Source organism: Arvicola amphibius, chromosome 3 (genome assembly GCF_903992535.2).
Source record: "Arvicola amphibius chromosome 3, mArvAmp1.2, whole genome shotgun sequence".
Classification (NCBI taxonomy): domain Eukaryota; kingdom Metazoa; phylum Chordata; class Mammalia; order Rodentia; family Cricetidae; genus Arvicola; species Arvicola amphibius.
In genome coordinates this window covers 187,156,624-187,171,697 of record NC_052049.1, presented here as the reverse complement: position 1 = coordinate 187,171,697, position 15,074 = coordinate 187,156,624, and the positions used below count along the sequence as shown (strand labels likewise).

The 15,074-nt window shown below is 45.8% G+C and overlaps 2 protein-coding genes across 5 annotated transcripts in view; both read right to left on the bottom strand.

Moving 5' to 3' along the window:
- Nktr (natural killer cell triggering receptor) overlaps window positions 1-3,092 on the bottom strand; it is a 36,838-nt gene extending 33,746 nt beyond the window's left edge. For 3 of the 4 annotated variants that reach the window (XR_005284770.2, XR_005284769.1, XM_038324162.2), the window contains exons 1-3: window positions 2,821-3,092; window positions 2,135-2,623; window positions 1,911-1,997 (exon numbers count right to left, since the gene is read on the bottom strand). Coding sequence is in view for 2 of the 4 variants with exons in the window: in XM_038324162.2 (XP_038180090.1) it covers window positions 1,911-1,968 (58 nt within the window). In the remaining 2 variants the exon portion in view is untranslated. The remainder of the gene's footprint in view (window positions 1-1,910; window positions 1,998-2,134; window positions 2,624-2,820) is intronic. The other variant, XM_038324163.2, reaches the window with a different exon arrangement.
- Window positions 3,093-5,755: 2,663 nt separating this feature from the next.
- Ss18l2 (SS18 like 2) lies at window positions 5,756-9,891 on the bottom strand. The gene is made up of 3 exons (XM_038324165.2): window positions 9,731-9,891; window positions 9,494-9,570; window positions 5,756-6,759 (listed from the first exon to the last, which is right to left on the bottom strand). The coding sequence occupies exons 1-3, from the start codon at window positions 9,797-9,799 to the stop codon at window positions 6,672-6,674; spliced, it is 234 nt and encodes a 77-aa protein (XP_038180093.1). The 5' UTR covers window positions 9,800-9,891; the 3' UTR covers window positions 5,756-6,671.
- Window positions 9,892-15,074: the final 5,183 nt, after the last annotated feature.

Sequence of the window (15,074 nt, the reverse complement as noted above, 5' to 3'; positions counted from 1 at the left end):
GTAACAGACATGAATATTAAAATCTTCACTAAGAACCTCAATAACAAAAGAACAGTTACAAAATTAATTCCAAAAAGAACAACTTACTGAATTCATACAGAAAACCTATTATTCAATGTAAAGGTTTTCCTCTGTTAAATCTGTATTTGCATTCATTCAGAAGTTTTATAATTCAAAAGCTAATCTGTTTTGCATTTGTACTGGTGGTAATTGAAAATACACACTATGTTGTATATCTTGATTTCTGTATCACCTCTGGTTATCAAAGTAAATCAGATACTCTATCAGTGATTCAGAAGATGTGAACTTGGAGCCTTACACATGATAGGCAAGCACTCTCCCACTCAACTATATTCCTGTCTGATTCTTAATTCTTCATCCTTGTTCAGTAGTTAATCCATGATCCAGATAACACGGGTTTTACTTGTTTTTAAGAGTTAAAAACAAGCTGGGCAGTGGTGGTGCATGCCTTTAATCCCAGCAGAGACAAGCAGATCTCTGTGAAGTCGAGACCAGCCTGGACTAGAGAGTGAATTCCAGGGTAGCCAGAAGTGCGCACACACCCACACACAAAAAACCTATCTTGAAAAAAAAAATCTAAAGTAGAAGTTCTGAAACAATAGACACCAAGCACAGATCGTGTAGCCATATTAAGTATTTTCTTTTCAAGATTGGTATCTGTGGTGTTGGGGATCAAAGCCAAGTATTTGGTTATTCTAAGAAAATACTTCCAAGTTATATTCCTAAGTAACTAATTATTGCTTTCTGAGTATGCTCACACCTTAGGTGTGCAAAGATCTGTGGAAAAAGTCTTCACAGTAAGTCTGGTAAATGCTGAATGAATTGCAGAAACAGTAAGGTTGGAATGTCAAACGGGAGAAACAAAACCTTTAGGATCAGTTCATTTCTTTGTTCAGAACCCCGCCTGGTCTTCCTCAGTCATGGAATCAGGGGTCTGTCTCCTATTCTCTTCCCTCTACTCCAGCCACAAAACACAAGTACTGTCTCAGAACTTATGCAAACTGCTGTCCACTGAGAAGCAGTTCTCAAATGCAGCCACAAGGCTCAGCTTCCCATCCTGAAATGCCATCTTCTCACCACCTTGCTGAACAGCACCACTAGACAGACTGTGTTTTACCCTCTTTACTGCCCGACTTCGTCCAGTTCTACTCACTACTGTACCAAAGGGCAAGCCCAGGACAAGCTCTTCTAAGAAATTCACAATATAAAATGTGGCACACACAACACACTTCCAGTTAAAATTTCTGCATTTTAGAACTCTTGAGCACAGCTGGGCGTGGTGGCACACGTTTGAAACCCTAGTGCTCTGGAGGCAGCAGGAGGCGGATGAGTTAGAGGCCAGTCTGATCTACAGCTTGAGTTCCAGGACAGGCAGGGCAATATAGAAAAACCCTGTCTCGAAAAACAAAAGAACGCTGTGCCTGAAACAATATATCGGGGAGGGTGTGTGTGTGTTTATACGTGTGTATGTATGTTGATGCTGTACACATGCATGTCTTATGTGTGCGCGTGTGTACGCGTGCACGCATGTATGTGTAAGTCTGTGCGTGTCTATGTGTATGCATGTGTATTAATGAATGGCTGAACACTATGGAATTCCTAAGACAAAACCACACGGCTGCAGCGTATCCACGATGCAATTCAGAGGCTACAGGACACACACGAGCCGTTCTGTCCCCTAAGTCACAAAATCCTGGGCGAAGACTCCCGAGGGAAACTGCGAGGCGGGTGACCGGCTCGTGACCACGGCAACTTCGCAGCGCTGACCAGCCAGGCTGGACTCCGAGCGACACGCACCGCCGGGGCTGCGGGAGGCCGCCCGCCCGCTCCTCCCCACCCCCGGCCGGTCCCGCAACGCACTCCGCCACCCGCGGCCGGCCCCGGCTCACCCGGTTCCCGGTTGATCTCGATGTCGAAGTGGCACTGCGGCCGGTCCTGGGCGCCCATCGCGAGCTCGGCGGCGGCGGCGGCGGGAGCTGCGGACAGGGAGGAGGGCGCTGAGGGCGGGCGAGCGGGGCGGAGCCGGGCCCGCCCGACAGGGGCGCGGCCGACGGGAGGCCTCCCGCCCTCCCCGGCCCCGGCCGCTCGCCCGCACTCCCGTTAAACTCCTCACCTGGCCGCACAGCTCCGGGTCAGCGCAGGAGAACGCCCTGCCGGCGCCGCCGGAGCCCAACGTCACCAACGGAACGCCACCTCCTCAGGGCCGGGGCCAGCCGCCCAGTGCCACGCCAAGGCTCGCGAGACTGGAGGTAAAGCTCGCGAGAGTCCCTCCGTGCCCCGCCCCCCCGAGCCAGCAGCCCAATCCCAAGCCCGCAGACGTGTGCCAGCTGTCAACCGCAACTCGCCCGGCATCGCGAGAGTTCAGGTCGTCGAGCCGGGGAACGAAGGCGGTAGTGAAGTGGACGTGTCCGGAGCCGACGTGGCACTTGGCTAGTTTTCTTCCTCCGGGTGGATAAATAAAACGGGTTTCAATAAATGTCCTTAGGCGGTGTGTCTCGAGTTAAAAGACTCTCGGGTGCTTGGCGGTGGTGGCGTACGCCTTTAATCCCACAGTCGGGAGGCAGAGGCGGGCGGGTCTCTGTGAGTTCCAGGACAGCCAGGGCTATGTAGAGATAAATAAATCAAAAAAGATAAATAAGTGTATAAAAGTAGAAAAGAGTGCTTACTGTTCTTGTAGAAGACCTGGGTTCAGCTCCCAGCACCCACATCAGGGTCAAACAACATCTGTAACAGTTCCAGGAGATTCCCAGGCACACACATATACAATGTGAAATAAAAAAATATATAAGCAAACCTTACTCTGCTTTGGAATGTTCGTTCCACCTTCGCTCCAGCGTCAGAGGGACAGCTCTGTTTCCTGACTGGCCATTTTGCCTCTTTTGTCAAGTGTCACTTCCAGGATTTTGGAATCCTGTCACAAACCTTTTAAATCCAGTTCCTTGTCTATGAGCTGTGAAGAGCTCAGGGTACAAATGCTTTATTAAGAAGATAGATATGGGGGGCTGGAGACATGGCTCAGCGGTTAAGAGCAGTACCTGCTCTTCCAAAGGTCCTGAGCTCAATCCCCAGCAACCACATGAGATCTGGTGCCCTCTTCTGGCCTGAAGGCATACATGCAGACAGAATACTGAGAATACTGTACACATAATAAATAAATTTTTTTAAAAAAGAAGATAGATATGTGTAATCCTTGCTGTTTATTATGGCGAATACTTTCTCACAATCGTGGCCTTGGCATTTCATTGCTTTTGACTGTCTTCTGCCACCAAAGATTTTTTCTTAATTCTTTTATCAACAAAAACAAAAATGTTATTTCCTAGAGCTGGAAGTTATTCATAGAAGTTTTATAATATTTTTGTTAGTTTAAAAAATTATTTCTTTTATTTGGGGGACTGCAATTTATACCACATTCGACTTCTCTTTCCTCCCTCCAAGCCCTTCCATATAGCCTTTGCTCTCACCAAATCCATGGCTTCTTTTTTCATTAATTGCTGCTAAATATATGTATGTATGTGAACGTACATATATATCCTTACATACAGCCTGCTCAGTCCGTATGTTACTTGCATGTATGTTTTCAGGGCTGACCATTTGACATTGGATGACCACTTAGTTTAGTGTGCTCTTCCCCAAGGAAGCCGATTTCTCCCACGCAGCATTCCTTGGTTGTCTGTAGCTCTTTGTGTGAGGCTGAGGACTCATGGGCTGTCCCCTGTCCAGTTTGGCATTCTGCTGTTGTTCCTGTTTGGCTCCTGTCTAAGCAGTTTTGTTGGTGAGATCTATGGGTGTAGCTTCTGACATTACTAGGAGACAATCGCACAAATTCCCCGATTCTCTGTCTCTTAGTCTGTCCCTTTAGGCAACGTTCCCTGAGCATTAGGTGTGGGAGTTGTTTTGTAGGTATTGAGGTTGGACTCTGCATTTTGATGGGCTGTGGTTTTCTGCCATAGTCTCTGCTTGTTGCAAAAGGAGGCTTCCTTGGCAAGGGCTAAGAACTGTTTTTATCAGGGCTAGACCCTGAAGGATGCCTCTGCCAGAGTTTATTATAGTGGTCAGTTGGTCCCTGGTTTTGTCTGTTTGTGCTTCTGCACGCAAGAGTTCCCGGACTGGGGATAGAGCTCAGTGGTACAGGACTTGCTTAGAGTGTGTGACGTACTGGGTTCCATTTACAACATGGAAGGGAGAAGAGAAGCAGAGAGGAGGAAGAGAGGACAGAGAAATGGGGAGAAGGGAAAATGGAAATATTGACTTCAAATTCATGAAAACTTTCTCCTGTTGTTATCTGGGAACTTAAGCATCTCCTTTTATGTTTAAATTCAGTCTTCGGAGAACCATTAAAAATGGTGGCAAAGATGCTGACGTGTAACTCTTCACAGCTGATGGCTTCTGGTGGACGTGGGGGTGGGGGTGGGGAAGGATGTAGTCTTCTTTAAGGGGCTGGCCACTGGGACTTTGACCATGCTCTAGCGAGTGTATGAGCAACATAAAATTGAACTTTTTTTTTTCTTCTTCTGTTTTGGGGACAGTCACAAGGTTTAGGGATAGACCTGGGAGGGCTGGATGTGAATGTGCTCAGAGTACATTATGTGAAATTTCCAAATAATCAATAAAAATATTACATAATAAATAAATAGCCTTCCTGTGTCAGGTATGGTGGACTCAAATCTTGGAGGCCTGTGTTCCATGGCCATTTGTTGAAAGCTTTTTCAACAGTAAGTACTTGGCTTTATGACGACATATGATTATAAGTGACACACTGCCATTCTTATGAAAATGTTTTATAAAATTATAAAAGCCTGTGTTTTATTATGGTTACCATTTTTAAGTACAGTTCAGTGGTCCAGCCATATTCCCTTCTCCCTCCTCCCTTAACTCTAGACACCTCTACATTGTCAGTCTGGTGACTGCTAATACCTCCTATCTGTAGAATCATCCTATAATGGTCTGCTTTGGTTATCAACTTCATTGCAACCAGAACCAACCAAAATCCAAACCGCTGGACACTCTGTTGAGGGATTTTGATTGGATTATTCAAAAGAAGATTCATCCCAAATCTGAGTCATGCTTTTCTTTTTCCAGATAAAAGGACCTAGAAGGAGACTTTGACTTTTGCTTGCTTTCACTGTCTCTGGTAAGTTCATCTGTCCTTTGCTGGTTAATATTAAACCAACTTATTTGGGATTCCAACATAGACAAGAGCAGCAGCTCCAGGAATCTTCTGGGCCTCCAGTGTATGATTGGGACCGCTGAGATAGCCAGCCTCTGGGGCTGAGCAACTAACAGATTTTCAGTCTCTCCAACAAGAGAGGAAGCCAGTAAACTTGTCTTCCACAGCCTCTGCCTCAGTTCCTGCCCTCACTTCTCTTCGTGATGGACTGTGACCAAGACGTTAAAGCCAAATAAACTCTTTCCTCCACAAGCTGCTTTTTGTCATGATGTTGTATCACTGCAACGGTGAGCAAACTGATACGTTTGGTGTCCGTCCTTCATGGCCGACTGTTTCACAGCACAAAAGCAAAATACCTTTTAATTGCATCCATGTTATAGATCAAGCTTTCAAATAGGAAGGGGTCAAACAAGAGTAATAGAAGTGAATAGGATCAAAACACATTATGTGTAACTATGAAAATGCCATTGCTGTGAGTTCGAGGCCAGCCTGATCTACAGAGAGTTCCAGAACAGCAGACACTAGAGAGAAACCCTGTCTTAAAAACCAAACAACAACAACAAAAAGTCATTGTTAAACCTATTTTTTATATGCTAACAAATACATTTTCCCTTTTTCAGGATCTCATGTGGCCTAGGCTGACCTTGACCTCTTGCCTCTATCTCCCAGATGTGCCTAGTGTTGGTTATTAAATTATTATTATTATTATTTGCTTCTCAGCTCTAAATGCACCCTTTGCTTGATTCTCTTTGATGCGTAATTCAGGCTTAAGCAGGGATTTTTGCTTCATTCTCTCTCCCTGAAAAGAAACTTGGGCATTTTTTTATAGTGTAGATTTGAAATAATGTGAAAACAGGGCTGTGAGACAGCCTTGGCTGATGTGGGATCTATCATAAAGAGACACTCTGGAATACTGAAGAGAAGTGAACGTCACTGTTGAGGGAGTCATGAAGAGCTGAGCAGCTAACAGCTGGGCAGAAGGAAGAAGCAGGACTTTTCCGGCACAGAGGAGGAAGTGGGATGAGATGTACAAGAGATGCCAGGGGACATGGAAGAAGCAGGATGGGCAGCGTGTGACAGAACGAGGATTAATAGAAATCTATTAATTTAAGTTAACAGAGCTAGCAAGACCAAGCTTTCCTAACTAACAAGTCTCTGTGTCGTTATTTGAGAGGTGGCCGGTGGGACAGAGAAAGACTGGTTATCATTTGATACTAGAGAATTAAGAAGCACTATTGATTTTGTTGACCGTGACAATGGCACTGTTGCCACATTACCTCCGTTCCGTTCTACTGTGGGATCTGTTTTATTACTAAAATATTGACACTAAGATATAGTAGAGTTAGTAGCAACTTTCTTCAGAGTCCAAACGAATCACAGCCTTTTCGCCCGTGTGCTAAGCGGCTCAGTCCCTGACAACTGTGTCTCTATTTCACAGAAGCTGTGTCCCCCTTCAGTCGGTCCTGGCAACAGCGTCCTGGAGTTACTCCACTGCCTTCGTGAGGCTGCTTGTGTTGGCATCTGCGATGGTAGCTAGGTAAATGAGATTTCTGTGCAACACATGCTGGTACCTGTGAGTGAAAGACAAGGACAGAGGCTCGTGTTTACTCACCATGCCAGCTAGAAGAGAACTGGCTCACTGTGCTAGAATGGTGTTCCCCTGAATGACACAGGTCATAAGCCCTCTTTTTATTATTTATTTTACTTTTGACCCGCGCGCCTCTGTCTTCCCAAGAGCATCAACACGCCTTGTTATTGGTTGCATTTTACTCTTTATTATTTTGGGCTCTCTTGGGGGGGGGGGGGACACCACCCAGCTCCCAAATAATCAGACATGGAGGCTTATTATTAGTTACAAATGCCCGGCTTTAGCTTGACTTGTTTCTTGCCAGCTTTTCTTAACTAATTATCCCATCTATCATTGGCCTTGGGGTTTTATCTTTCTCTCTTCCTGTATATCTTTTCTTTCCTTCTTACTCCCTGTCTGGCTGTGCAGCTGGGTGGCTGGCCTTGACTTCCTCCTCTTCTTGTTGCATCTTGCTCCTCCTTCCTTTCCTCTAAGATTTCTCCTTCTATATTTACCCTCTCTGCCAGCCCGCCCATCCGCTCTCCTGCCTCGCTACTGACTGTTCAGATCTTTATTAGATCATCAGGAATTTTAGACACCACAGCTTCACAGAGTTAAACAAATGCAACATAAACAAAAGTAACACACCTTAATATTCCCCAACAACGCCTCATTTCAGCAACCTTCTTGTTTACCTTAGACTCTCATCCATTCTCCTTTCACTCACACAGATGCCCTCTAGTTCAGGGCAACCATGACTTCTTTGTTGGGATTACAATAGCAGTTTCCTCAGCCCATGGTCTACCTGTCTGGAACTCGCTCTGTAGATCACACTGCCTCTGCCTCCCGAGTGCTCGGATTAAAGGTGTGCACTACCACCGCCCGGCCGAAACCCTGCTTTATTCCCCAGAGCTGGAGGGATCACAGCACAATTCCATAACTGTTCTAAAGCCCTCTAAAGATGCCATCTCCTTCCTATGAGGTCTTAGGTGATGGGTCTCTCCAGTCATTTCTGTGTGCTCATTTCCTATGGCCTTCCCTTTGCTAACTTCTGAACACAGGGCCTCCTAGACATGCCCTGCGGTTACTCAGCATCTTTACCCTCCCTTACTTACCTCTGGGGCTCAGGGGTTCACCCAATGCTACCTTATTAGAGACACTCTGCACCCCACCCCCCACTTACCCTGTTTGATTTCTGCACTGCTGAAAATTGAACTCTGAATCTCCTGTGCAGACAGGCAAGGTGCTCTATCAGACCACTGCTTTATCCATCCCATCAAAGCACTTATGATTACGTCTTCACTCTGGATTCTGTGTGTGTTTTGCCTGCATGTATGTATAGGCACCACGTACATGCCTGGTGCCCAGGGCATCAGATCCCCTGCACTATAGTTACAGATGGTTGTGAGCCACTACTACTGGGAACTGAACCTGAGTCCTCTACAAGAGCAACAAGTGCACTTAACCTCTGAGCCAACTTTCCATCCCTCCCTTTGGACTCTAGACTCTGGAATGTCAGCTACACAAGACAGTTGGAATCTTTTGTGCTTCTTATTACCCAGTACAGCAAACAACAATTCTTAGTCTGTTGTACACCCAACACTCGGGAGGCAGAGGCAGGTGAATCTCTGAGTTCGATGTCAGCTTGGCCTATAGAGCAACCTCATAGAGAAACCTTGTCGAGAGAGAGAGAGAGAGAGAGAGAGAGAGAGAGAGAGAGAGAGAGAGAGAGAGAGAGAGAGAGAGAGAAAGAGAGAGAGAGAGAGAAGAGCCCCTTCCATGATCAAGGTGAGCATATGACTGTAGCAATTCTCAATTGCTTGCCATTCAGGAAGAATCATCAGACTTGGGAAGTGCAGCCTCCACAATGTGAAAAAACAGGATAGGAGATTTGTAGGGCTTTCCCACCACTGCACAAGAGTCAATGTAGTAAAGAAATGTGCAGCCGGCAGGCATTTTCTAAAAATGAGAAAGTGTAAAACTGTAAAACAGCAAACCATCAAAGTTGGAGTCAAACATAAACACCTCAAAATAGAAATTCTGCTGTCCCACTGATGTACTTAGAGAGGGTTGCAGGTGGCTAATTCTTGGACCAAATTTAGAAAAGGGTCCCACTCTGACTTGCCATAGAAATCACATTAATTCTATCCTGAATTAACTTTTGTTTTATTTTGTTTTGTTTTTTAGAGACAGGGTTTCTCTGTAGCTTTGGAACCTGTTCTGGAACTAGCTCTTATATCCACCTACCTCTGCCTGAGTGCTAGAATTAAAGGCTTGCGCCACCAATTAATTAACCTTTGGTTTAACATGTAAATCCCTTTGTTGGCCTGTATCTCTCACAGACTGACTTCCAGTTAATCAAATGCCCTGAATTATTATTGGGAATGGACATGAAATCCACGAATCAAGAGACCATGGCACTTATCTGAGCCTAACTTCCCTGTCATCAGCTGGCAGGGCTTATGTGACAGCCTGAATAAGTCCAGCTTCTACCATAAGCTATCTCTGTGGTCTTGAGTAGCAAGTAAATAGTAAATAACGTACAGAGGGCAGGGGGCAGAATCTGGCTATGTAGTCTTAGCTCGCCTTACGCTTGTGGCCATCCTCACGCTGCAGCCTGACAAGTAGCCTGACAGTAGGCATGCAGCGCCACCAAGGCGAAGTAACCTCTTCCGCACCTCCCTTTTCTCACAGGCGATCCATCACCCAGACTGCCGCACGTCCCCGGTGGCACTTACTGGACGCACTCGTTCGCTCGGCCCTTGTTCTGATACTCCACGATACAGCGGATCAGCTGGTCATTCTCCTCCAGGAGCTGAAAGGCGGGCGAAGTGTAGGGTGTCATCAGGTGGGGGCCCCGAGCAGGCGCCGATCTGACCCAGCTCCCATCCCTACCCCGCATCCAGGCTGTCCCCACCGCGGTCCGGCCCCTGCAGGAAACGCCTGCACCAGGACCCCTCCTCGGGGACGCTCACCCGCTGGATGGTCTCCTGGTTGACCTTAGCCTTGCCGCGAAGCCAGTCAGGGGCGAAGATGACCGACATGCTGCGAGTAAGCTCGGAATCCCGAGCCGGGAGCAGCACCGTCGCGAGCTACTGACGTCGCGTGCTACTGACGCGAAGCTGACGCAGCAGGGTCCATCCCTGCCCCCATGGAGGCGGGGCAAGAAAAATGACAATAATTCACTGCGGGGCGGGGCGTTGGTTATGATTGGACACACGAACTGTGACACTACTCTGAGGGCGGGACTTAGCTGGTGATTGATAGCCACGGGCTGACCCGCCTCTCCCGCAGCCTGGTTCCAAGGACCTTTCTGAAAAAACTCAGAAAGAAGAAACACAGTTTAGTGTGAACTGTGGGTGTTGCCTCCAGCCAGATCAAACCAGAAAGTCTGATATTAATTTTACAAGCCCCCTTCAGGCTTGTAAAGCATCAGCTTCCACCTCATTTCCCAGCATGGGGATTCCATGAGGGAAGCTGGGGTGACCTGCCTGAGTGGGGTCAGGACTCTGGTCTCCTTGCTTCTCAAGTTCCCTCATCAGGTTCTCTCCCCTTAGGAATCTCCCAGAGATCCTGTAGAAGACAGGATGGGCAGAAGTAGAGCCATGAATATCAGGATGGAGACCTTGCTTAATGCCACTCTTCCCTCAACAGTTCCTGTGAAGACAGTGGAGGAATGACTTTAGTAGGAGATGGTGTTGAGGAGGGGCAGGTGCAGGGGAGGACATTGGTCCAGCCATTGAGAACAAGACCTCCAGGGGAGGAGACATCTCAGCTTGAAGATGGTCAGATTGCAGAAGTGATAGGGACTCAGCTCTGAACTTGGCATCTGCTGGGTGGCATCAAGGACCTGGCTGAGGTTGGCAATGTGTGTAGCACAGCTCCGTGCAGAACTTACAGTCCAGGAGCTCGATGGTAGGTGGGGCAGAAGGATGCCCTTGCACGGGTGTCAGTATGTCAGAGAGAGTGTGATACCTGTGATCACCCCGGAACTCCCAACTTATGTGGAAGGAAGTTAAAGGGAATTAACAAACAGAACAAAGGAGAGGGACACTGGACTAGAGATTTTCCCAGGACAGTTGGAGAGGGAGGCAGAAGAGCTGGAGGAGAGGATGGATATCAAATGTCTAAAGTTATAACTAATTAGTCATGGAAGCTGTCCGTGGAGATGTAGAGACTGTGGGGGTGGAAAAGCCGAAGAGGCTGGGAATGGAAAGCCTCTGAAGACAAAGTGGTCATGAGTGGTCAGTGATGGGAGATGAGGCTGGGGTTATGGGTAGCTCACCTTCCCCATTTCCCCGTCTGTTCTCCGGTAGTGCCTGAGACTCACCAGGTATACCAGACGGAAGGAACACTCTCCAAATCACTCGTGTCTCAAATACTAATATCCCAAGGCTCCATCCACATTTGAGAATATCTTATTTTGTTTATTTGATTTGTGTTTTAAGATAGTGTCTCAGGTAGCCCAGGTTGGCTTCAATCTTACCAGGGATGACTGTGAGCTTGATTCTCTAGAGGGCTGGCACTGGGGTAGAGCCCAAGGCTTCAGGCATGCATTCCAGGCAGACACTCTCCCACGAGCCACACTCCAGCTTGGATTTTTCTACCTTTGGTATTTGTTTTTGTTTTTCAAGACAAGGTTTCTCTGTGTAACAGAGCCCTGGTTGTCCTTTAACTCACTCTGTAGACCAGGCTGGCCTTGAACTCACAGGTATGCCTGCCTCCGCATCCCAAGTGCTAGAATTAAAGGCACCCACCACCATGCCCTCTCTACTTTTATTTTTTTAAAAGCCAGGCGGTGGTGGTGCACGCCTTTAATCCCAGCACTTGGGAGGCAGAAACAGGTGGATCCCATGAGTTCGAGGCCAGCCTGGTCTACAGAGTGAGTTCCAGGACAGTCTCCAATGTTACAGAGATACCCTGTCTTGAAAAGCAAAAAAACAAAAATAAAACAACCAAACAACTCGTTTTTTAAAGATTTATTTTCTGTGTATGAATGCTTTGCCTGCATATGTGTATGTGTACCACCTGCCTGTCTTCATACATGTACGCACACCCCATGCCTGTCTGCATACGTGTACTCGCACCAATGCCTCTCTGATGCCTGCGGATGTCAGAAAGTATTGAATTCTTTGGAGTTACAGATGGTTGTGTGTTGTGGGCTATTTGTAAAGGTGTGTTGCCTTTTTTAATGCTGAATTTGTTTAACTATGAAAAGATGTGTTGTTTTGCCTGCCGAAGGCACTTGGTTAGTCTCATAAAAAGCCAAATGGCCAGTAGCTAGGCAGGAGAGGGATAGGCAGGCCGACAGAGAATAGGAAGGAGGAGGAATTTAGGATTGAGAGAAAAGAGAAAGAAGAACAAGGGAGAAAGTGAGGGAGATGCCTGGCAGCCACCAGCCAGACATGGAGTAGGCAAAGAAAGGTGAAAAGCCCGAGGCAAAACGTAGATGAAGAGAAACAAGTTAAAAAAAAGTTATAAGAGCTGGTGGGACAACCATAAGATAAGGCCGAGCATTCATAACTAATAATAAGTCATGATTTGGGAGCTGGTTGGTGGTCCAGAAGAAAGCTTGATACATTTGGTGTTCCAACGTGGGGCCTGAATTTCCACACAGGTCCTGAGAAAGTTAAAAAAAAAAAAAAAAAAAAAAAAAAGAAAAGAAAATGGTCATAGCTCCTTTAAGAGGCTCTGCTGTACAGGATAGGTAGAGTGGATAGGTAGAGACTAAAAGCTAAGTAAAAAAAAAAAAAAAAAAACCAACTTCCGGGATTGGGGTGGGCTGTGGGTGCGGGGGAGTGGGGATAAAAGCAGCTCCCAGTTAGAAGCAGCTCTCTGTTGAAGGAACCACTTGGCCAGGCCCTCAGGGCCTAAAGCTGGGCTTCCTGGACCCAAGTGGGGCGGAGCCAGCCGCCAATGCAAAGCTGCTTAGCAGTTTAAGGTTTGGCTCACAAGGTCAGGAAAGGCTAGAGACAGGCAGTAAGACAGATCCAGATGGGCAAAAGGATACAGTATGTTTAAAAATGTACATTAGCTTAAGAAAAAAAATGAGTATAAACAGTAATGGGAAAAATAGTTTAAAACAGTAAAGTCTTTAAAGAGAGAGTGACGTAATACAAAGTCTTTAAAGAGAAAGTGAAGTAATATAAAGTGGAAAGGCTCGCAAAAATGGGAAATACACAGGGAGGTGGATCCCGCATGGTGTTTTGTTGACTTTGGATCTTTTGAATGTTCATGAGTGAATGACAGCTGCTGAGAGACATTCGATTGTACAAGGGACTGCTAAGTTAAACCAGCCTAGATACTTTAGGGATGTCTTAACTTTAAAATGGAAGTCAGAGAATGTATGGAGATAGGGGAGAGGTTATGCTTTTGTTTTCACAGGAAATGAAAGGCTGTGGATTCCTTCGAGGTTAACAGATATCAGGTTTGATTGGGGGAAACCTCCTGAAAATCTTGGCTACAGACATGAAGAAATAAACCAAGAAAGACTACAAGACAGGAGACGGATATTCTGATCCCTCTACTGTGGGAACAGTTCTGAGACTGACAACGAATGTTACTGTTAGTTTCCCAGGACTTGACCATTATCTCAATTTTCTCAAGGTTTGCTAAAGATGCCATTGCCCTCAGACAACAGGAAACGGTCTGGAGAATACAATGCCCACATTCCCAAGAGGCAGGGTGTGTAGTTTTTGGTCGTTTGGTGGCTTATGGATGTTTGTCATCATTTGGGGGGCATATAGAAATATAGGTTAAAAAGACAACCATTAACTTCAAATATTTTTCATTGGTGTGGGTTTTGGTATATTGATACAAATTTATTTTTTATATTGTGTGTACGTTTCTACTCTTGTATGGGGTTATGCATGCAGCTCATTGAAAAATGAAACGTATAACTAAGAAAGGCAGGTTAGTAGTTAGTCATCTATAATAATTAAGCTTGCAGTCATATTAGTATGTTTTCTAGGTTAAACAGATGTATTTTAGATAGATACATGTGCTCCAAATGCTTTAGAAACCCACAGAACATGACATTTAAGTTGCTTAATAACCTAAAGCTTCTCATGACTGCGAGACACGTCTGCTCCCAGCAGCACCAATCAACTTCATAAAAGGACGATGGACATTGAAGAACCTCCAAATGGCGTTCGCTTTCATTGTGGCAAAGCTAGCCATTTGGACAAGAAACTGCCCTTGTCTTACTGCTGACAGTATGCTGTCCACACTGGAAAGGAAAGTGACTACTGAACTTTGCCAAGACAAACTGCGACGCCCCTTCAAAATTCCTGCTTCATAGAAAAGTCTGCCCAATATCCTAGGCCTGTAGGCCAACGACGGATGCCCCAGCATTGCAGGGGAAGCTTGGGTGACTGTCCAGGCAGTGAGATGTTTCTGACCTTTCTACAGTTTTGGAAAATATTTGCTCTGCACTTCCTGTTTACTCAGGTAATGTTATAGCCTTCTAGGATCTTTGATGGCGTTGAAGACTAGATAGTTATAGTTACAATTTTCTTTAGTTATGATAGAAGGTAAATTAGGTACAGAACTTTGGACTCATCAAGATAGGTTGGATAATAAAGTGATTTCTCTGAATTTGTTAAATAAAAATAGACTGGATATTGTAAATGTAATTCTTACTTGATAATTACTCCTATTGTATATAGTCTTACTATGTTAAAGTTAAAAATCTTTCTTTTTATTTAAACAAAAGGGGGAAATATTGTGGAATATTACTTTAACTAGGCAAAGATCTAAAACATTTTGTTTCATTATGTAGAGATGTGTTGTTTCACCTTGACTGCCTGAGGCACCTGATTGGTCTAATAAAAAGCTGAAAGGCCAATAGCTAGGCAGTAGAGGGATAGTAGGGGCTTGTGGACAGAGAGAATAAGAGGAGGAATTTAGGCTCAAAAGAGGGAGAGGAGAGAGAACCACGGAGAAAGAGAGGAAGATTCCCCGGGGCTAGCCACCCAGTCACAGAGTAGGACAAACTAAATGAAAGCCCTGAGGCAAAACGTAGGTGAAGAGAAACAGGTTAAAATAAGTTATAAGAGCTAGCGGGACGAGGATAAAATTAGGCCAAGCACTCATCACTAATAAGTCTCTGTATCAGGTTGATTTCTTTGGTTCGAGGCCAGCCTGGTCTACAAAGCGAGTTCCACGACAGCCTGGGCTGTTACACAGAGAAACGCCGTTTGAAAAACCAAAAAGAAGAAGAAAAAATTCTCTGCGTCAGGATTTGGGAACTTGTTGGTAGCCCAAAAGAAAGCTTGCTACCATGGGTAGCTGGGAGTCAATCCCAGGTCCTCTTCAGGG